General features: G+C 42.3%; 1 protein-coding gene across 7 annotated transcripts in view; it reads left to right on the top strand.

Annotated features, from left to right (window-relative positions):
* Positions 1 to 1,939: 1,939 nt before the first annotated feature.
* Positions 1,940 to 22,342, top strand: part of UBN2 (ubinuclein 2) — a 114,162-nt gene continuing 93,759 nt past the window's right edge. For 4 of the 7 annotated variants that reach the window (XM_030547959.1, XM_030547967.1, XM_030547940.1 and 1 more), the window contains exons 1-3: positions 1,940 to 2,505; positions 7,542 to 7,634; positions 16,829 to 16,930. In XM_030547959.1, coding sequence (XP_030403819.1) covers positions 2,062 to 2,505; positions 7,542 to 7,634; positions 16,829 to 16,930 — 639 coding nt within the window. In that variant the 5' untranslated portion in view covers positions 1,940 to 2,061. Of the gene's footprint in view, positions 2,506 to 7,206; positions 7,229 to 7,507; positions 7,635 to 16,828; positions 16,931 to 22,342 lie in introns of those variants that run through there. The other 3 variants (XM_030547949.1, XM_030547979.1, XM_030547986.1) reach the window with 3 other exon arrangements.

The raw sequence follows: 22,342 nt of genomic DNA, 5'->3' as shown, positions 1-22,342 counted from the left end.
TGGCTTCAACTTCCAGCCATTGGATATTGTTACACCTTTCTCTGCAAGACTGAAGAGCCCATTATTAAAAATTTGTTCTTCATGCAAGGATATTTTAGCACTGGCACCATGAGACTGCTAGTACTCAAACTGAAGTACTCCAGGGTCACATAGCTTTTTTCCTACTCACTATTGAGAGGTGCATCAAGAGCTAGTCATCTTATTCCCTAGTGTGAACTGGTAGTCTGTAGCAGGCACCATTGTGTGCTTTATCTGTTTGGACATCAAGCCACAAGCATTTAAGATAATTTTCTTTAAAGTTATAAGAACCAGGCAATGCCCTGACAGAGTGCCACTCCTGTTCCCCTTTTGCCCACTTGATCCCTAAATAGGAAATAGTCGTTGATTTTTATCATTCCCATTGTGCCATTCATACCATCAAGTTTCAGTAATATTAACTATATGAAACTTATGCTCACAAATGAGGAATTCCAGGTCTATTTATTTTAGCCAGGATCCTGGTATTGGTATATAGCCAATGAAAGAACTTATTTTCTTCACGCCCTTTTGTTCTTTGATTAATGTTCTCAACATTGTGATTCTGTGCTAAATAAATGGGCATATCTTCCCCCATTTTACCCTCCCCTTTTGTTATTAGTTTACATAAGGGGAGCATAAAAAGGGAAAAGATATGAGTACTCATTCAGTTTTTGAAGTTAACTAATGGTTCCAAGATTGCTTCACATAGTTCCTTAAGTAAATCTGAGGTGGATTTCATCAGGGCCAGACTATTTGAATACATCTAATTTATCATAATATTTTAACCTGTAAGTTCCCTCTTCTGCCTTGTGTTCCTTTTGTCTTATTGTTAACATTGTGTTAAACATCTAGTCATAACCTTTTTAGTGAAGACTGTGTGAAAAAATGGTATTAAACACGACAGCGTTCTTGGTGATGGTGTCATCCATTATTCTCTCCCTCTCCAGTGAAGTGAAGGCCTTACACTTTCCTTCCTCTTTCTCCTACTGTATTTTAGACTCACTTCTTATTGCCTTTTATGTCCCTTGCTAGCTGTAACTATGTGCTGTGTCTTAGCTTTTCTGATTTTATCACTATAACCATTCGCTAGTCTTTTGTACTCCTGGCAATCTGTCCATGTTTCCACTTTTTGTAAGACTCTTTCTGGATTTTCCGGTGATTAAAGTGCTCCTGCTGCAGCCATATTGGTCTCATTCTCTCCTGTCTTTCCTCTACAGCGGGATACTGTCCTGTTTTGCCTTCAAAGATGACAGCTGAGCCCCCCTGGCTGGCTTGCGCAACGGGCAGGACGGGGCCCTGCGCTCCTGGAGCAGAAGGATTTTACTAAACCAAAGTGTGCAGTCCCCAACGGGGCCGGGGCTCGCCGGGACACCTCCGCTGGTGGCACCGTGAGGACGGCCCAATCCGGGCAGCTGAGTAAAGCAGGTCAGGACTCAGATGCCAGCCCCTCCCCAACCGCGTCACACGCGCCCACACCGGACGGGCCCAGCCGCTGGGGTGGGCCCCGCTGCTCCCTGGGGAAGGCGGACGAGGGGACGCCTCTGGCGGGGCGCCCGGCAGCCGGGCCCGGCGTTTCGCGCTGCAGCCCCAACATGGGGGTCACGGTGCGGCCAAGATCCGTGCCCCACGCAGGTCCCGCGGTGAGCCGCCCCCACTGTCCAGCTTGGCTCTGTGCAGACCCCCGCGCCGTGATCTCCGCACTCGTGGCCCTTTAAGAGCCGTACCGCAGGCAGCGTGCATATTTCCAAGGCAACTGTGGGCGGGAGCTGGCGTCCGCAGCGCGTGGGCGCTGGGGCTGCCGTGACGTAGCAGTCGATGAGCAATAACAACAGCGACGTGGGGCGGTTCGCCCGTGGCCTACGGCGTCTTGCGCATGCGCGGCTTAGCGGCCTGCTTCTATTTATGTGGGGGGGCTCCAAAATGGCGGCGGTGGTAGCAGCGAGGAGAACGTAGGGGGCAGCTCCGATCGGGTGGGGAGGGAGGGAGAGGGAGGAGGAGCCGGCGGGGGAGTGTCGCCGTACGGGTGAGGAGGGGGGTCGGAGGATGGCGGAGCCGCGCCGGGTGCCGTTCATTAGTCTGGCACCCGTGAGGCGACGCGAGGGTGAGAGCCCGTCACTGGAGCGCGAGCCTGGGGGCCGCGAGCCGGAGCAGCAGCTATTGCTAGGGCGCGAGGTGGTGCCGCCGCCCGACCAACAGCACGAGCTCTCCCGGCCGGAGCCACAGGCTCAGCTGCCGCGCGAGACCAGCCCGCGGCCGGAACCGCCGTGTGAGACCAGCCGGCCTGAGCAGCAGCGCGAGCCCCCCCGGCCAGAGCCGCCGCCGGCGCAACAGCAGCAGCGCGAGAGCAGCAGGCAGGAGCCGCCGCCGCCGCAGGAGGCGCCACCGCCGCGGCAGACGGTCCGCCTGGAGGTGGTGCTGAAGGACCCAACCGAGGAGAGCTGCGTGGAGTTCAGCTACCCCGAGCTGCTGCTGTGCGGGGAGCCGCGGGTACGGGACCCCAACACCTCCCCGGGGAGCTGCGCACAGTGCCCGCCCCACGCCCTCGGAGCTGGGCCTGCTCCCTCTTCCCGGCCGGTTTACAGCCGGCCGCGCCCGCAGCCTCTCGGCTCCGGCAGCGCATATAAGGCGCTTGTTACTGAGCGACTTTTCGCTTGGAGGTGGGCCCCGCCGGAGATGGCTCGGGCAGCGCGCTGCTGAGGAGTCCAGTTGCCCTGCTCCTCTACCGTGTGCCCCGTGCGGAGGACGGGACTCCATCTCCGCCCTTGCTGGCTGGTGTCTCAAGCACAAGTCCCCTTTTTAGGCGCCAGTATGTTGCCCCAGTGCGTGGGGGAGGCCGTGCTATTATTACGCGCCTCTCCCAGGTCTTTCTCCCCTGTCAGCGGGTCAAGTGTTGTCTTTCCTGCTGTTATAAGCTCTGCCAAACAGCTGCAGAGTGAAACTGACAGTTCCTGTCAGGTCACAGTTGTCTGCAAGGTTTTCATCAGCAGGATGAAACTGAGTCAGAGCTGTGTGAAGTTATTGGTGTGGCAGAAGTACAGCGTTAGCAGTAGCTGTGCTGGAGGCATGTATCTGTAGATTCAGGCTTAATAGGAATGTTAGAACTGCTGAAAATGTCACTTAATGGGGGGGGAAAACCCTGAATTCTTGGGGGAGACCCCCAAAACTGTTGGGGTAGACCCCCAGAACTCCTCAGAAAAGCTTCCCATTTGGCACTGGTGAGTGGATTACAAAAAAACTTGTGGATACAACTTAATGGGAAATAGGCAGCAGGTGCTGCTCATCAGAGACCAGCATGTGGAGCAATGCTAAAGTAGATACACTAGGCCTATCCTATTCTTATCAGTTCTTGAGTGTTGAATGCTGCCCATCATCATAATATCTGAGCATTTTTTTGTATAATATGCTGGTAGTAGTGAAGTTGCTAGAGGACTCGTTTAACTTGCTTTTCTTTCTTTTAGTATATAGAAAATTCTTGGGTATTTTTTCTCTTTTTGGAGGGAGTGGTGAGGAAAGGGGGTAGCTGACATCATTCTGGTTATGGTGGTTATATTGATTACAAAAGGCTTAAATGCCATTGTCTGTAGTACCACTAGACTTGAACATCCAGAGCACTGGGTAGATAAGCCCTGGGTTCTCATTCAAAGCCTTTCAAACAGGTGGTACTACAACCTTATATTCTACCCTCCTTGACCTTCTCCTCTGTTTGGAATGAATAACATCACTTTATCCTTGAAATATAGAGGGATTACAGAAAATGAGCAACTTAACTCCTAATTATTTCTGTGGGATCTGCTTCCTATAGTGAGATCCTTTCCTACAGCTACTGTGAGCATACAGTGCCAGTGCAGGCTACTTAAATGGCTGGTCTGCACTTTGGTGGAAATCTGTATATTGCAGGGCTGTATGGAATAGTACAGTACCAAATTTGTTCACTATTCCTATATGAATGTTAAGGAGTGTTGGGAGAGGGGGTTGGAAATTGATATTAAATGTTCAGAGGTTTTGTGTTTGTGGAGGTTGACTTCTTCCCAACTTTTCTTTAGTCCAGTTTTCCCTGAAGGTCTTAATATACTTAATTCTGGTAACATATAATATTCATTTCTGGCTGATAGGTGATGATCTGATATAGCTCATTTCCACATCTCTTTTCTATCTTTGAAAGCAGAAGAGCATGAAATATGAATTTTGACCATTGTTAGTGGTTGTGCTGGCAAGGGCCTTGCCTACACTAAAACAGTTGTATTGCTTTAACTATGCCAGTATAGTTAAAGTGTAAACTTCTGCTCATGTGCATATGAATATACTGCATCCAACGAAGTGGGTATTCACCCACGAAAGCTCATGCTCCAAAACATCTGTTAGCCTATAAGGTGCCACAGGATTCTTTGCTGTTTTTTAAAGATGCCTACATCAGTATAGCTATTCCTCTAAGGGAATGGGAATAAGCTATACTAGTCTGAGTCCATCCTGGAGTAGTACTAGTATACCTATACTTGTTTTAAAAAAAATGCCCCCTCAGTGATTATACCAGTACAACTTTCACATGTAGACCAGTTAAAAAAAATATTGGCGGGTTAGTGGATTTTAGTACCACTGGGATGAGAAGGAACATGTTTCACTTTAGGTATTGGAAAAGACAAGAATTATACATGCTCTCATGTTTATCAATTCCCTGCAGAGTCCTACTTTATAATAGCAGGTCATGATGTCTTCTCTCTCCTGAACAGTGTGAAACCATCAAATGGTGAGATTTTTTTCCATAAAGAACCTCCATCCTTTTGAAGTGATCTTTTGAGTTTTCATTCCTCCCATCCTCTTTTGAAACTGTTGAACAGTAGAGGCTTAAAAAAGAAGTCTTAAGTTAAAGACAGGAGTGAAAGTATCCTCATTTAATGGAGTAGAGTAACAAAGGGGAAAAACACTTAATCAAGCTGTATTATAGAGGCACAATTGTACTCCGTAGCTACTATTATTGAATTTTTCACTTAAAGCAGGGAGATATGAGACAAAAGGGTAGCTCTGCAAGATACAGGTGCCGTAGGCCTTGGGGTGGTGGTAATCTTTTTTGGACCTGCTGTTTTTCAGTCTACTTCCCACTTTTCTGGATGTGTTACAGATGCGATTTTTCGAAGCAAACTAAAATAACAGGGAAATGGCTTTCATGGTGTTAAAATGGGAATTGATGACATTTGTTGTGTAGAAGAACCACACTAACATTTTGCCAGTTAATGCAATGAGGAAAATATCCATATTAAATGAGCCTTAAGAATTAACACTCTTATCCTTTATGGCTCTTTCAATAGCATCTCTTTGGGCCTATTCAATCTCTGCTGGAAAGGAAGAAAATTGTTATTGGCACTGTTGGCTTTTTTTTTTAAGTAGTAGTTTTAGCTTTTAGAATTTAGCATAATTTTTAGCAACATATCGGATTTTAAAATAAGATCTTTATATAAACTTGTTAAGTTTTACACATTACTATTGCACAAAGGAAGATTAGGTTTTTTTAAAGCTTTTGTTTTCTCCCAACTTTCTTATAAGGAGTTGCATAACAAGAAAGGGAGTACACTTTTCCATCTTACAGTATCTGATAGAACTGAAATAGCCTTAAAGGAATCCCCAAGAGACAGATGATTACTGCAAGAAGTGGAAGGGCATTTCACAGTTTTGTCGTACATATTTCCAAAGGAAGTTATATAACTTTAAAATATCACTATAATAATTGATCCCTTGTTGCCAGACTCAGTGAAGAGCCCAAAAATTTACCGGCCATGAAGAATGAATTCCTCTTTCCAGCCTAGTGATGGGTTTCCCACCCCAAGTAAGAAACAGATGGCTGGTTTACATGGAAGAAATTTATGCTGCCCTTGCTCTGTTTTTCCTCTGGATAGATGGAGAAATTCATTTGTCAAGGCTTTTAGTTTAGTGCTGACAAGATGTGTTCTACTAACTCTAACTATGAAAGATTGTGGCATGTAATTAGCAGGATGTCTTGGTAAGTTGCAGTAGTAATAGTTGTCCTTAAATGTTAAGAAGCCTGTGGTATTAACTAACAGAAGTGATATAACAATCTAGTGTGGCTTTTAGGGGTCCCAGCAGGAGGAAAATTAACCTAGAAATAAAGGGCTGATATATGCCAGTGTAAGATTGTGCTTGTGAAGTTATTTCTGCTGCCAATGTTTTGTCTTCATGTGACATTTCACTTAAGTATAAACCAGGCTTTTTCTGTTTCAGAATGAAAGTGACCAAGGGGTTAAGTTTAGTTAATCCTGCAGTAAATTTTATACCGTTACAGAATTTCTCAGATAAGTAATTTCTTCTACCTCTTCTCTAAGCACTTGATTCAGAAGCCCTGTGAACTTTAGAAATGTGGGCCTTGCAGACCTACTTCACTGTGACCCCATCAAACTGAATTAGGGAATAGTTCACAATCCTTCATTGGGCTAGAATTGCAACTAGTTGCTCCTAGGTTGGACTTCCATGTCCTAATTAGAAGGCACTTATCTTTCTGTAAGTTTTGAATGTCACCAGTTTTCTTATCCTGAAGTGCTAAAATAAAACTAGAATAGAAAGGCCAGGCTCAGCCAAATTAGTTGGCATCCATTAAGGACTGCATTAACCTGAAAAAACATTCTGTGGACCATTTTAGTATTTTTTGTTACAACTCCCCCATTCTATAGATGAAATCTTGTCTGAGGAAAGTAATCCGACTTCCTTTGCTACACCTTACTCCCAAACAAAAATCCTCATGTTCTTGTCTACAGGTCCCTTTTTGTCCCCATCAGTCCTTACATCAGTTTATCCAAAGCTGAGTGAAAATGGCTTTTTTGAAACCAGTACCTCTTTCCTGCTTATTTGTACTATGAGGTCATAATCTCTAGTTTGCATCATCCCTATGGCTGCCATAGCAGCAGATGCAGACAGTATGTACTGTGACTCCTTATTGTTTGAAAGAGCCAGGAGGAGATGGTGAGAGAATGCAAAGGGAATTACCCTCTTTTCCGTTTTGGCTATGCTTTATTGAGCATCATAGTTCTTTTGCATTGCTTCCATGCTGAAAACATACTAAGTTCATCTTTTTATCATCACAAAAATCACATCCAAATTGTGTTGATAAGCAATAAGTGAGTACGTTTGGTTGGAGGTAATTCTTCCTTTTGTTGCTCCTCAAACAGCAGTTCTCCCATGTCTGCCAAATGCTGAGGCTTGCCAGGTAGGATAATTACTTGGGCAAATGGGTATACTGTACCTTGGAATATGCTTGATTTCAGATATACCAGCAAAAGAGTTATGAACTGAAGTATAAGATAAATGAGTAAAAGGGCAATTGTGTAGCTCTGACTGATCTGAATAGTTCAACTCCTTTTTAATAGCTATTGGAAGCAGAAAAGTTCATCTGTATTTTTTTAAGTGAATTCTAACTACTTAGGCTATCAGAACACAATTTGATATTAAATAAGGCTTCATTTCGTCATGTCTTTCTGTGAAACAGAATGAATGTGTAATTTCCACCTCTCTTCTCTCAGAAGAAACCTGCCCACTCAGAAGATCCATTTAGTGATGAACAACGTGAGCGGTATGAGGTGGAAATGCTGGCCAAGAAATTTGAGGCAAAATATGTGAGTATTTTAGCAGAGCTGCTGTAACACCCCATTTCTTAGTAATAACATTAGATGCTAACATTTTCAGGTTTTTTGGGATATGGTTGCTACTCTGACTTCACAGCTGCTTCTTATACCTATATCAGTCAAGTTTCTCGTCTTATTTAATTTGCTCGGATTGTAATGGACACACTTTCTGTCTGATAAGGCTATACTAATGAAAAGAGCTCAACTAGATATTATCTGTGCCTTGGAACATATTCTTAGGTGAGTTCCCTAAGCAAATACCCGCACCTGTTATACAGTGGTTGGTACTCATGATAGATCTCTCAAGGGAAGAAGTCATTGCACTTCTTCAGTACTGGATGAGAAATCTCAGAGGAAAAACATGTGCTGCAGAATACAAGGATAGTGACGATAGATGGTACTCTTCTCTCTATATTTGTACCAGTGATGCGGACCACTCTGCAAGAGGATTATTTTCCCCACGCTACCATCGCAGTCCACTTCTCCTAGCCTTCAGATGTCAGTCATTATTTAATGCCTTTTCTCAGGCAGCCGCCACATCACCAAAAAAAAAACCCCAAAAATTCAGATGGTGCAGTTCTTCGAATGAAAGAAAAAAATGTAGGTACTGACCAAAGTGGTTATCGTGGTTAAGAACATGATTGTGCCATGGGTATTTGTATTAAAAGTCACTGACAGGATGTGGGCTGTAAATAATAAATCACAGAAATGTACACATACTAATTCAGTTTTCACTAAATCAATACAGAAACTTTTAAATTGTCTATTAAACCGTGTATAATTTTGACAAGATTGTTAGTGTTAAAATGGCCATTTACTAACAGAGCTTTCCATGATTCTGAAAGCCAAAGCCTGAACCTTGCTGCCTATAACTTAGCTTGTTAGCCAGTAATGCCCTGCTTATTACTCACTAACGTTGTCCTCAGTAACAGTGCACAAAATGCTATTTTCAACACTTGTACTGCAGACATTAAAGGGAATAAGTGATTTCTCATTTTTCCTCAAATCTAATGCTTTTATTGGAATTTTCAAGAACTGTGGACATCTGTTAAAATCACCAAACCGTGACCTCTGTGACAGAATCGTAGCCTTACTCCGGATCTTTTTTTCTAACATTAGTAGTGTGAGCCCTATTTGATACCATATTCTCTCTCTCCCTGAATTGTCGTGTAGTAGTATTGGGCACTGTTAAATAGTTGCTACATTCTACCTCAAATGTAGATGCAGCAAGATAGAGCCATACTTGTTTTGGGATGCCTCTGTTGGAAAGTTTTATAATAGAAATTTCAATCTTGAATGAGTTTTATCTGGCAGCCGCCACATCACAAAAAACTTGCAGGCTGCTAGGGACAAGCACTAAAATAGTACTGAGAGTAATTTGAACAGCACTGTGTAGTAATGTAAACAAGCCAGAGTGGATAAAAATCAGTGATTTTTTTTAAAAGTTTTTAAAAATTTAAATCAAAATAATTTTTTCTTTTTAAATAGGTTGTCATAATTTCACATATGTAAAGGCCTAAATTTACTATGATCTATTAAAATCACTTAAAAATATTAAGTAGTATATTTGATGCTGACATTTTCAAGAAAGTCGAACCACTGAACTGGGGGAAGTCATGGGCTAAGCACTTGGAACCAGAGTTTGACAGCAGTAACTGCTGCTGCAGAGAATATTTTTCATTTCAGTTAATTCAATTAGTTTAGTTCCAATGAATAGTTCATTCAGAGTTGAAAAACTGGGAATGAAAAAGGAGGAAAGCTTTTCTTTTTCAAATGTGTGAATAAAAAGTAAGCATGAGAGGATGAGATCTGCTAGTTCTAAAATCTTGAAGGATATGGTGACCAGAAACAATCACTTTAATTTACTAATTGCAGATATTCTTTTTTTAATAAATGTGAGTTTTAAATGCAAAAGTTCTTTTGATTAAATTTGTTTCTTGTGTCTAGCATCTTTTAAGGTAATTATATTAACTAATAGAAAAACTAAACGCTGTTGTGCATTTTTCTTTGATTTACAATTTCAGTCCAAATATAACTTGACAGAAATCATAAGTAAATTAATAATCTAGTGAATAAGAAATTGCCATCTACTGACTTTAAAAAATTCAGAATCCAAATAAATATATATTAAGCTTTGTAATTGCTTAAATAAATGTATATAGAGTATACCCTTCTGGTTAGTAAAAAAAAATTACTGAATTTAGTGTAAAAACTACATTTAGTTGCAAAAAAGCATGTTTGAAATGGTTACCAATGAATGAGGCGCAGCTTTTTCTTTAAGAAAATAGCTTAAAAGTACAAATGCAAAGCATGATTAAAATCAGTTGTTTAAATCAACATTCCCTGCTTGGTAATTCAAATCATGATAATATATTTGAATTGCTTTGATTTTTAAATAGTCCACCGTGAAAAAAGCTTCCACTAATAAATGCCAAAGTAGAAACCAAGAGATGTTAGATAAGACCACACCCAGCCAGCTCCTTAAATTCACATGGATAGTCTTAGGTGATAGATTGATCTGGCAATAAAAACAACTTAATCATTGTATTTAGAAGACTTCAGTATCCAGGGCTGTTAGTGTGGTGCCTTTCACTAGCGAAAATACGTTTGGTATTAATGTTCCTATGTAAACTGATTTTTCTGACTTCTCTGGAATTTTTCTATCAAAAAGGCAAGTTTCTTTAATAGGATAACAAACATTCAGTCTATGATATAAATATATTATACAGAGATAATTGTGTTTTAGACACAATGCCTTAGACGTGTTATGGGGGATGAGATAGGTACATAAAATGTTTGGTATAGAAAAAGGCAGTTGAATATTACTGTTTCCCTTGTCCAATAATAAAAGAGCAAGATGGCACTTATTGAACTTGAGAAAAATTTAAAGTGTTAAAAACAATATTTGTATACAGTACATCATGTTATGAAATGCATTTCTTTGGTAAGGGCTTGAAATATTGTGGAGACAATTTATTTGTATTTAAAGGTGCAACTAAACTCCTATCCTAAGGTCAGTTTTCACCTCCCATTTCCCTTGTAACTTTTTTTAATTAATTATTATTATTATTATTAAAGTTCACTCAGTGACGCAGAACTTTTTTCTGGTATGTAGAGATTTAAAAACTAATTCTTTTTGGAAAATTAACTGGTTAATGTTTGTATATATTGAGAATGGAGTTAAATGCTCTAATTATGAGTGTTTATAGTGTCAGTCACTAAAATATCCAGATCAGAGTTCCCCAAACTGTGGGGCATGCTGCCCTAGGAGGCATGAAGGAATGTTCAGGGGGGCAGAGCGGGGCCTGGGCCAGCCCCCACCGGGGGGGCAGGGAGGGAGCACCACCTAGCCCTGCTCTGCCCCCAGTTCTGCTCCAGCGCCAGTCTGGGTCCATGGCCCCGAATTGCGTCTTGGCCCCTGACCGTGGCTCTGATTCCATTAGTGGTAAGGGGGGGCATGACAGAAAAAGTTTGGGGACCACTCATCTGGATGCTGTGTTTCACCGGAACACCCTGTTCATTCAGCTGGTAAATAGCCAGCATCAGAACCTTATGTGTAGGCTAGTTTTCAAGCAGACCTGTGTGTGTAAAATATATATAAAAAAAAAAAAATCAGGCATAAGTCTCATTGAACCAAATGAAGAAGAGGAAGGAAAAAAGCATGCCAATAGAAATTTTTTGCATAAAAGTAGATGCATTCTGTGAGCATTTGAACAGGAACACTTTACATAGCTGCTCATTTGATCAGGCAGAATTTTCTAGGTGGACTGACTCCTGCATGTTAGACTTCAACACACAAAGTATGCTTTGAATGGCCCCATTCTTGACTTGATCCATGCAGCCATTTTCCTTTCCTGACTAAAATCAAATCTATGGTCTGTGCTTCACATTGCTATCTAAATGACCAATCCGTGTAATTCTTCTAAGATCACGCTGTGCTTTCAAACACCACATAGATTACAGATGCTAGGAGAGAGCGTGGACCCAGAACCTTATTCTTTCTTCTGGATTTAGAGGCTTAAGTTCTTAAAAGGATAGAATCATTAGGCACAGTTCAACTCACTAAGTTTTGGGTGCATATTGTGCAAAGAAATATTTTCATTGTCTTTTTGTGTTCAGAATAATTCAATACATGGTTTCTGCACATCACATTTAATATGATGAAAAGACACAATTACACAGTGCATACTTTACTATGAAAAAAGGTAATTAGCTGAAAGGTACTTGGTCCTTCCTCTTCAACTGCCACTGATATCTGCAGCTAAACTGGATAGGCTTCTGATTCTGAAACTTATCTAAGCGCAATATCTGCATCTTAAAGATGGTGCTTTTATTTCCACATTGGTAGGTGGTGTCTCTTGAATAACTTTGAGAGACAGAGGCAATACCTTGAGTGATGTATATATCAGATTGAATTAGCTGAAATGGATATAATCTCTGACTTTTTCAGTGAATAGCTTTGATTTGACTAGGGATTTTCTTTGACATTGTTACTTGATTATTTTTGAAATGCAGCAGATTGTAGTGTATTGCTACATCTTGACTTAATTCGTAAGGTACAGATGATAAATTTGCATGTGAAAAGGTGAAAGCTTTCATGTTTTTTGCCAAACAATTACTTTTTTTTTTTTTTAAGTGTGGATGGCCAGCACCAATAATAGTCTTGGTACTAAGAGTTTTGCTTAGTGGCTCAATGTCAGGACACTTCACTTCATTCCAACCCAAGAATCCACTTTCTGATAACTTAAGTTCAAACCAGGTGAACCTGGGTACATATGGTATCCACAGGCAGGTCTCAGGGTACGTCTACACTACGGGATTATTCCGATTTTACATAAACCGGTTTTATAAAACATTGTATAAAGTCAAGTGCACGCGGCCACACTAAGCACATTAATTCGGCGGTGTGCATCCATGGTCCAAGGCTAGCGTCGATTTCCAGAGTGTTGCACTGTGGGTAGCTATTCCATAGCTATCCCATAGTTCCTGCAGTCTCCCCCGCCCCTTAGAATTCTGGGTTGAGAGCCCAGTGGCTGATGGGGCAAAAATCATTGTCATGGGTGGTTCTGGGTAAATGTCGTCAGTCATTTCTTTCTCCGGGAAAGCAACGGCAGACAATCATTTCGCGCCCTTTTTCCCTGGATTGCCCTGGCCGACGCCATAGCATGGCAACCATGGAGCCCGTTCAGCCTTTTTTTTTTTTTTTTTTTTTTTTTTTTAAAGTCACCGTATTTGTACTGGATGCCGCGGACAGAGGCGATACTCCAGCGCTACACAGCAGCATTCATTTGCTTTTGCATGATAGCAGAGATGGTTACCAGTCGTTCTGTACTGTCTGCGGCCAGTGTAATTTGGCAATGAGATGAGTTATCTGTCCTTCTGTGCTGTCTGCTGCTATCATGGGTGCCCCTGGCTGAGATCGGCCGGGGGCGCAAAGGCAAAACTGGGAATGACTCTCTGAGTCTATCCCTCCTTTATGGTTTCTAAAAATAGTCAGTCCTGCCTAGAATATGGGGCAAATGTACTAGAGAAGCGTATCAGAGAGTACAGCTGCTCTGTCAGATCCCGCAGAAATGATGAGCTACATGCCCTGCAACAACCCCACCCGTTGCTTCCCTCCTCCCCCAACCTTCCTGGGCTACCGTGGCAGTGTTCCCCTCATTTGTGTCATGAAGTAATAAAGAATGCAGGAATAAGAAACACTGAGTTTTTAGTGACATAAAATGAGGGGGAGACAGCCTCCCGGTGCTGTGATAATCCAGGCAGGACATTAAGCAGTGTGGGGAAGAGGAGCCCCGCATCCCACTGCTATGATAGTCCAGGCAGTACAGAATCTTTTCTTTTCACATGAAAGGGAGGGGGCTGATTGAAGCTCAGCCCCCAGTTGCTATGATGAGGACGGTTACCAGCCGTTCTGTACCATCTACTGGGAATGACTGGGAGTCATTCCTATTTTCACCCAGGCGCCCCCGGTCAGCCTCACCTGAAGTCAGCCAGGAGCACTCACGGGTTGATAAGAAGGACAGTTACCAGTCCTACTGCACCATCTGCCACCACGGAGGGGAGAGGAGTGGATACTGCTCTTCACTGCTGCAGCATCGCGTCTACCAGCAGCATTCAGTAGACATAGGGTAACATTGAAAGAAGTCAAGAAACGATTTCTTTCCCTTTTCTTTCACGTGTCTGGGGGGAAGGAGTAAATTGACGAGCTATACCCTGAACCATGCCGGACAATGTGTTTGACCCTACAGGCATTGGGAGCTCAGCCAAGAATGCAAATACTTTTTGGAGACTGCTGTGGACTGTGGGATAGCTGGAGTCCTCAGTACCCCCTCCCTCCCTCCATGAGCGTACATTTGAGTCTCTGGCTTCCCTTTATGCTTGTCACGCAGCACTGTGTAGCCTGTAGATTTTTTTTTCAAATGCTTTGGCATTTTGTTTTCTGTAACGAAGCTCTGATAGAACAGATTTGTCTCCCCATACAGCGGTCAGATCCAGTATCTCCCGTACAGTCCATGCTGGAGCTCTTTTTGGATTTGGGACTGCATTGCCATCCGTGCTGATCAGAGCTCCACACTGGGCAAACAGGAAATGAAAATCAAAATTTCACAGGGCTTTTCCTGTTTACCTGGCCACTGCATCCGAGCTGAGAGTGCTGTCCAGAGCGGTCACAATGGTGCACTGTGGGATACCGCCTGGAGGCCAATACCATCGATTTGCAGCCACACTAACTCTAATTCGATATGGTAATACCGATTTTAGCGCTACTCCTCTCGTCGGGGAGGAGTACAGAAGCCGATTTAAAGAGCCCTTTATATCGATATAAAGGGCCTCGTAGCGTGGATGGGTACAGCGTTAAATTGGTTTAACGCTGCTAAAATCAGTTTAAACGCGTAGTGTAGACCAGGCCTCAGACTCCAATATCTCGGGTGGTGTCTACAAATGGGTCTTACAATTGTGACTGCAAATGATCTGCAGCAGAGTGCAAGCATGCCCACAAGAAGCACTCTAATTGCAACCACAGGCAGTTCAAATGTCTTCACTTGTTTGAGTGTAGCTTACTGTTCCTTAGTTTTGTTTTATTCCACTGAAGCTTTCTGTTACGTTTATTTACACTTTCCCATGCCTGCATCCTCAGTTGGCTGAAGCAAAGCCCCCTTCTTTCATACTGAAAAACCATTAAGGTTTTACTTTGAGAAGATGACAAGCCTTAGAAGCACTATTCAACTTTTTTTGGCATCTTTCCCTGGTAATATTGCAAGAGGACCATATTAAAATTACTTCCTGATGACATTTCTCAGTGCAGTGATATAGCTGGCCTGGGTCTTAAGGAAAATGTTAGGGTTCTGTTAGTCCTTAACCAAGGCAGCTTCTATTTTCTCCTGTAAAAAGATATTTAAATTATGGGAACGCACAAAGTAGTCATTGAAGCCCTGCTCCATATGTTTATCTGTTGGCCTTGCTCCTGTTCAGGCTGTCAAGCGGGATGTTTATTTTATCATTGTTAGGGCATCCCTCAATCTACTTCCTTTCCAAAAGCAGAATTCTTCCATGAGAGTATTTTAGGGAAGGAAATGGTTGACTACATGTATCAAATATTTATATTTAATCTGGAGACCTGAGTTCTGTTCCGTGCTCTGCCACAGACTTCCTGTGTGACCTTAGTTGAATCATTTAATTCCTTTGTGCCTCAGTTTCCCATCCATAAAATGGTGTTAATACTTCTCTACGTCCGATGTTTTGTGAATATAAATATATTAAAGATTGTGAAGTGCTCAGATACTAGGGTAATGGGCTATATAGATATATACCAAACAATGTTTTGTATATAATTCAACTTTAGGGAGCTCTTGAAAGGAACTGTTGAGGTGTGTTGGATCCAGTGAGATACATGGGGATGAAGCATGCTTAGCTCAAGAGCAATGTTCTTCTATCTTAGAGGTGCCTCAGAAGGCCAAAAATCTAAGAATTGGGGGACTTTCCTGCATGATTTACATTGGAGACCCAAGAGTGAGAATCCAATAGTAACATCGTGTACTTCTTTAAAGAGAATTAATTTCCCTTACAGAACTTTGAAAATGTTCTGCATGTGTGGTGACATGAAGTTATTCCAAGTTTGACCTGCTCTTTGAATGAAGGAGGAGTTGGGGAAGGTGTTATAAAATTAAAACCAGGAAGCTCAAACCAAAAGCTAAATTTGCCCTTGTATATTTTTTCCTTAGTTGCCATTTGCTGTTGAAAGGGATATGCTCAAGTTGTCTTAAAAAAAAAAAATTGAAAAATAAGATGAGGCTTCATTCTTCCCATTTGTTTCTGTCTGCAGCTATAATAATTTATGATGACAGCTGTCAAGTGATTAAAAAATTAATCTCTATTAATTGTGCTGTTAATAATAGAATACAATTTATTTAAATATTTTGGATGTTTTCTACATTTTCAAATATATTGATTTCAATTACAACACAATACAAAGTGTTCTCAGTTTATATTTTTTATTACAAATATTTGCACTGTAAAAAAACCAAAAGAAATAATTAATTCACCTAATACAAACACCATAGTGCAATCTCTTTATCATGAAATTTGAACTTACAGGTGTAGAATTGTTTTTAAAAAAACCCTAAAAACTGCATTTAAAAAATAAAACAATGTAAAACTTTAAGATCTAAAGTCCACTCAGTTCTACTTCTTGGTCAGCCAATTGCTCAAACAATTTTTTTACATTTGGAGGCGATAATGCTGCCCGCTTCTTGTTTACATTGTCACCTGAAAGTGAGAACAGGCATTCACATGGCACTGTTGTAGCCGGCATTGCAAGATATTTACGTGCCAGATGCGATAAAGATTCATATGTCCCTTCATGCATCAACCACCATTTGGTCAACTTGAATGTCAACTGTGTTTGTGGTTTCTGGTGTGGATGTTATAAAGAATTGCACATACCACCAACTAATTTTGTGCATAAGTTAAAATATAGGCATTGGATATTAATGGCTTTTTGGTTTCTATATTCACTAGTTCAGAGTTGTCCCAAGTGTCCAAGAGGTGAAAAACTCTATCTGATTAGTAGTCTCCTAAATTTGAGCCATCGTTCCAGGGTTCCTGTTCCTGTTTCACAGACTTCATTTGATACCAGAACAGTGTGATTCCCAGACTGGCTTACCACAGTTTTGTTTTCTTTGCAGGGTGGAAAGTGTCACAAGCATCGAAAGGATCGCTTGCAGGATCTGATTGATATAGGTTATGGCTATGATGAAACAGACCCTTTCATCGATAACTCTGAAGCTGTGAGTAAATCTCATTTAAGCAGCAATAAAGACGTGAGGCGGTACTTATTTTGAAGGAGGGTGAGGGGAACATACTTTTTATTCTGTGTGCATGATATGAATCCAAAAGACAAATGACTTCAGGCACCCAAGAAACTATTATTGTATTAATTTTTATGGTCATTCACAGGCATCATTGCATCAGAAGATCAAATGTTCACTGTATATTAAAATAAATTCTTTGCCTTGTTACTATCCCATAAATTATTAAAACCCAGTGATTTTAAAAATCAAATTGACTTCCTTATTGATGCAATAGTTCACTTTATCATACTTCACTCAGCTTTGTTAGTGAAATTAGACCAGCTTTGTTTGACTAGGTCTCCCATTCCGGCAAAATGCTGGTATATTTGGTTTTCCAACACTTCAGAAGAATATTTATTTAGGTTCTCCTCCTCTCCTCCAAAAACAATCACCTTGTTTTCATTACCTTTAAACATTTTGTTATTGAAATACAGTAACTCCTCACTTAGTTATCCCCTTAATGTTTTTTTGTTGTTAGTAGCTGATCAGTTGTAGAACATGCTAGTTTAAAGTTGTGCAATGCTCCCTTATAACGTTTGGCAGCCACCTGCTTTGTCCACCACTTGCAGGAAGAGCAGCCCATTAGAGCTAGCTGGTGGGGGCTTTTAACCAGGGTGGGTGGGCAGCCTCCCTATCAGCTCCCTGCTCCCCGAAGTTCCCTGAGCAGCAGCTGCCCAGCAGGCTACCAATTGTCAGGCAGTTCAGCTGTCCCTCCCCACACTATCATGTGCTGCTCCTGCCCTCTGCCTTGGAGCTGCTCCCAAGAGCCTCCTGCTTGCTGTGTAGGGTATAGGGGGGCTAATGTCTGGGTGTCCCCCTCCTCATGCCCCCCGCTTACTCCTTGTCCATATAGAGCAGGGTGGGGACAGGACAGGGCTTAGGATGGAGAGAGCTTGCTGACCGCAGCTTCTGTCTCAACTTCCTGATTTTTTTTAAAGGCAATGTACTTAGAGTGGTGTCAGCATACTTAAAGGGGCAATGTGCAGCTCTCTGTTTCCCACAGACAGGTTCTGTGTCTCTGTCTGCCATGCTGTCTCCCCTCCCTCCATTCATGCTGCCTTGTAGAGTATGAGGCTACATTAACAACAATGTGTTAACCCTTCAGGGCTCAGCCAAATGCTAGTTCATCATTTAGCAGTAAGGCATTCTCCAGGAAATATCCCACCTTCTTCCACCCTCTATCTTCACCATCTCAGCCAAGCTTCACAATAATCATTGCAGTGTACAGTATAACTTGTTTGTTTAAAACTTATACTGTGTGTGTCCCTGTAACCTAATCCCTCCCCCCTATTTAAATTAATTCTTATGGGGAAATTGGATTTGCTTAACATCGTTTTGTTTAAAGTTGCGTTTTTCAAGAACATAACTAAACGTTAAGCGAGGAGTTACTGTAAGTACATAAGGAGTACTGGTGATAAGCAGGTATAGTTTAACAGCAAGGTTCAATAGCTTATTTAACCTAAACTTCAAAAACTAGACATCCAGTTGAAATGAAGTAAATAGAAGCATTAACTCAGTCCAGGTAAAATCTTAGATGGAAATTAGGCTATGGCCTAGTCTACACCTGAAACTTAAGTCAGTCTAACTATTGTTGCACACGGTGTGTGAAAAATTCACACCATTGAGCCAGCCTAAGCCCCGGTATACACATTGCTAGGTCAACAGAAGAATTTTTCCATCAACCTATCTGCTGCCTTTCGAGGGGGTGGATTTACTACAGTGACAGAAAAAACCCTTCTGTCACTGAAACAAGTGTCCATGCTGCAGTGCTGCTGTAGCACTTGCAGGGTAGACCTATCCTAAGAGAGTATTTGAAGAGAAGCTAGTCAGATATAAAAACAAATAACAGGAAATTCTTTAAGCATATCAGAAGCAGTAAACTTGTGAAGAATTCACTGAATATGAGGCAATCAAGGGAGCAAACAGGCTGAGGGAAATTCTGTTACTCGGGATAAGTGAAGTGCTATCCAGGCAAGTAAAAATGTAGGGCTTCCTGCCTGCAGTACAAAGGCAATAGCAGCGCTCTGGGTATAGGCTGAGTCCTATCAAGCCCAGCAGTACTGAGCTGCTATTCCTAGAGGAAGGTGGCCAGAAGGCTTGAGAGAGAATGGAGCAAAGAGAACTGAAGTGAGTCATAGCCAGAGGGAAGGAGAAGGAAATTGGACCCAAGAGAAGTGCATTGGTTGACATATGTCATGCAAAGCCTCATTTGAATGTGGTGTTGGTTAGTACTTTAATTAGAGGCAGAAATTAAGTCTGGGCTTTTTAGTGATAGTTATGTGCTCAGATGCAATTAGAATAGCTAGAAAGACAAGGAACAATTGATTTTTTTTTTTTTTTGTTTGAGGGCCACTGTGCATTCTTACTGAGCTGTGAAACTGCCTCGAATAGCAGTGTCTGTTGTGGGGTGCTCAGGAGATCTCATATGAAGATGACTTCATTGCCCTATTTAAAGGAAGTCAGCCAGCTCTCACCCACCTCTGTTCATTTGCTGCCACTACAGAGAGCAAAGTGAACTTGCTTTCATCTCCTCAGGCTAGAACTTCCCTTAGTCTAGCTTGATATTTACAAGAAAATTGTTAATTTAGAGTAGCATAGGACAGTTTAGTGAAGACACCCCCTCCCATGTCTTGGGAACCTGTCAGGTCCCAAACCAGGCTAAACTAAAAGTGACTTGAATGACCAAATCAGCACCATCTATTCAGGTCCCAGTAACCTTGATGGTGATTCAGGAAGCCTACATTTGGGTGCCTACCCTCACTCAGCACCACTGCCCTCTTCTCTGACACCAGACCTATCCTCCATTGCCCCAGTCTTGGCACTGCGATCCACTCAGAGGCCCATCTGGCTAAAAGGAAGGAGAAGAGGAAGTACATCTCCCACAAGAGAGACATAAGCAGAAGAAAAGGAGGAAGTGCTCTCTCGATTCTGGAAGGCCTGGAAGACACTTAAAACAGTACTTAAACTGTCACCTCTTCTCTGCATACCACTAGAGCTAAACATCTCGGCACCGACTGGACTCCTCATTGCTTCAGATTCTGATAAAACTTTGACCTCTGTGTCCGAGTAGGGAATCCACCATGGAGGCTACTAGCCACCCCACCGCATGGTTTGCTGCCTGACTTTGCTGACTTCTCCAGTCTCAATCTGGAACTGCTGGAGGGTCCCTCAACTTGACCTCAAGATTCTGGTCCTCATTCCTTGCCTCAGATCCAGACAGTCTTCACCTCATCTTGTGGCCCTACATATGGGACTCCATGAAGGACCTGCTGGAGGCTGCAAGATCAACTCTGGCATAGACCTTCACACTGACATCAGTGCCAATACTTCTTTCAGCACCGTGTCCTCCTCTAGCATCAGTCCTTTTATTAACATCTCTATTCCTCACTTAATGTCAATGCAATCTTCCTTGCTTTTACCAGATTCCTCAGATCTGCAGGTAATCCACCTACAGTCTGAGAAATACAATGAGATTTCTTCAGAGGAACCGTATAAATCACCATTAGAGAAACATACAGATGGCACCTCACTAGAGGATCAGATTAATGCTTCATCTCTTTTTTCCCTTCTGACTAATAAATGTTTCAGAAACTATTGGGTACTGGCAAATACTCCAGCTAGCTGCAAGCAGGGATCACAGCACTGGAGAAATCCTGTGATTCTCCCTGTTGAACATATTACAGATGGAGATTGGGGAGAAACTGCCTCTGCCTATTGGCTTCAGCCTTCTCAGTGCAGCCCAAAATTATTTCATTTTATTTTTACTTTTTTTGGCCCTGCCTGTATCCAAGATAATGATCGGATATACCCTGTACTAAAAGACATCAGTTCCTGCTGCAGCAGCATCCTTTGGCAAACTCCATGATTGTATCTGCAATATAGGAGATTTAAGGGCAACAAGGCATCTTATAGGACACGTAAGTGCAACACTCTCGTCAGAGAGAGATGACATGGATGTTTTGGCAGGAGAGCTTTACTTACCTGGTTAAATAGGCCTTCGAGTGGTCAGCTATAAAGCTGTGTTGTCCCACTACAGTTATGCTTTGTTTGATGTCACAAGCCCCAGCCTTGAATCCTTTTTCATGGAACAGAAGGAAGTGGCCAAGACTGTTGTCACCAATAGTTGTATGCTTGCTTGAAGAGCAGCCTGGGTTGCCTTAGATGCCAGTGCAAGGAAAATGGCCACAGGAATGGCTCTTGGGAGGTACTTCTGTCTGAGGGCTTCTGGTCTTGTACCTGAATCCTGGGGAGGGCTGGGGAATTCCCTTTTGAGGGCACTGCCACTTTTAGTGACAAAATGATGAAGGCCTAGAGATGATCATGGCCACTCTCCACTCCCTACAATTAACACAGTCCTCTTCCTCAACTCTGAGGTTTTTTTCTACCTGTCATTTTGCTTCCAAAGATAAGCTCCTAGGCAACACCAAGGGATACATAACCAGAAGTGATATCAGCCATCTCTTAAACCTGCTATTGGCAAATAACCTCAGCAGTATAGAAGTAGGCTTTCTCCCTGTGCATCCTCACAGCCATCAACATCAGCTTCTAAACAGCAATTTTGACTGTATGTTTGTCGTGTACCATGCCTCCAGTCTGCATCTCCTCTCCATTCATTCACACTTTCAGACTTTGTCTTTTTGCAGCATCTGTTGCATGATTACTTCTGATTGCTGGTTACTGAACACCATTTGTGACAGATTCCATCTAGTTCTGCACATGACTGCCTCGCCACCCTCACTTTTCTCTTCAAACACCCATCCTATAAGAGAATCCTGGTGGAAGAAGTTGATTTCCTTTTCAAGAAGTGAGTCAGAGAGGTGGGACACTGTGAACAGTGTCTGCAGGAAAACTCAGGGAAAGTGAGACTAAAATCCATTTCCTGATCCCCAACAAGAGCAACTTTGAGACCCTACCTTGACATCAGGTTCCAAAACAGATATATAAAAGCATTCAAGTTCAGGATGCTCTCTCTAGGGAACATCTCTTCCTTATGCCAGAGGATAGGTGTGCAGCCCTCAATTTAAAGGATGCCTGCTTTCATCTGGCAATCAAACATGCTCACATCAGGTATGTGAGATGGGGCACAAGATGCTACCAATTCAGAGGCCTTCCTTTTGACTTGTCTACAGCCCCAACAAGTGCCTCACAGTAGCTAGTGCACACTTCAGACACCAAGGAATATTTGTCTACCCGTACTTGGATGATTGGCTCCTGAGGGCTAACTCACTGAGGGACCTCTCCTCAGAGATCACTACGTGTGCAACTCCTTCCAGTCTTTGTGACTGTTAACTGGAAGAAATTGACACTTCAACCTATACGAAGAATCCATTTTAATCAGAACAGTCCTGG

The sequence above is a fragment of the Gopherus evgoodei genome, chromosome 1 (assembly GCF_007399415.2).
Source record: "Gopherus evgoodei ecotype Sinaloan lineage chromosome 1, rGopEvg1_v1.p, whole genome shotgun sequence".
Lineage (NCBI taxonomy): Eukaryota > Metazoa > Chordata > Testudines > Testudinidae > Gopherus > Gopherus evgoodei.
This window is presented reverse-complemented; position numbering and strand designations above follow the sequence as displayed.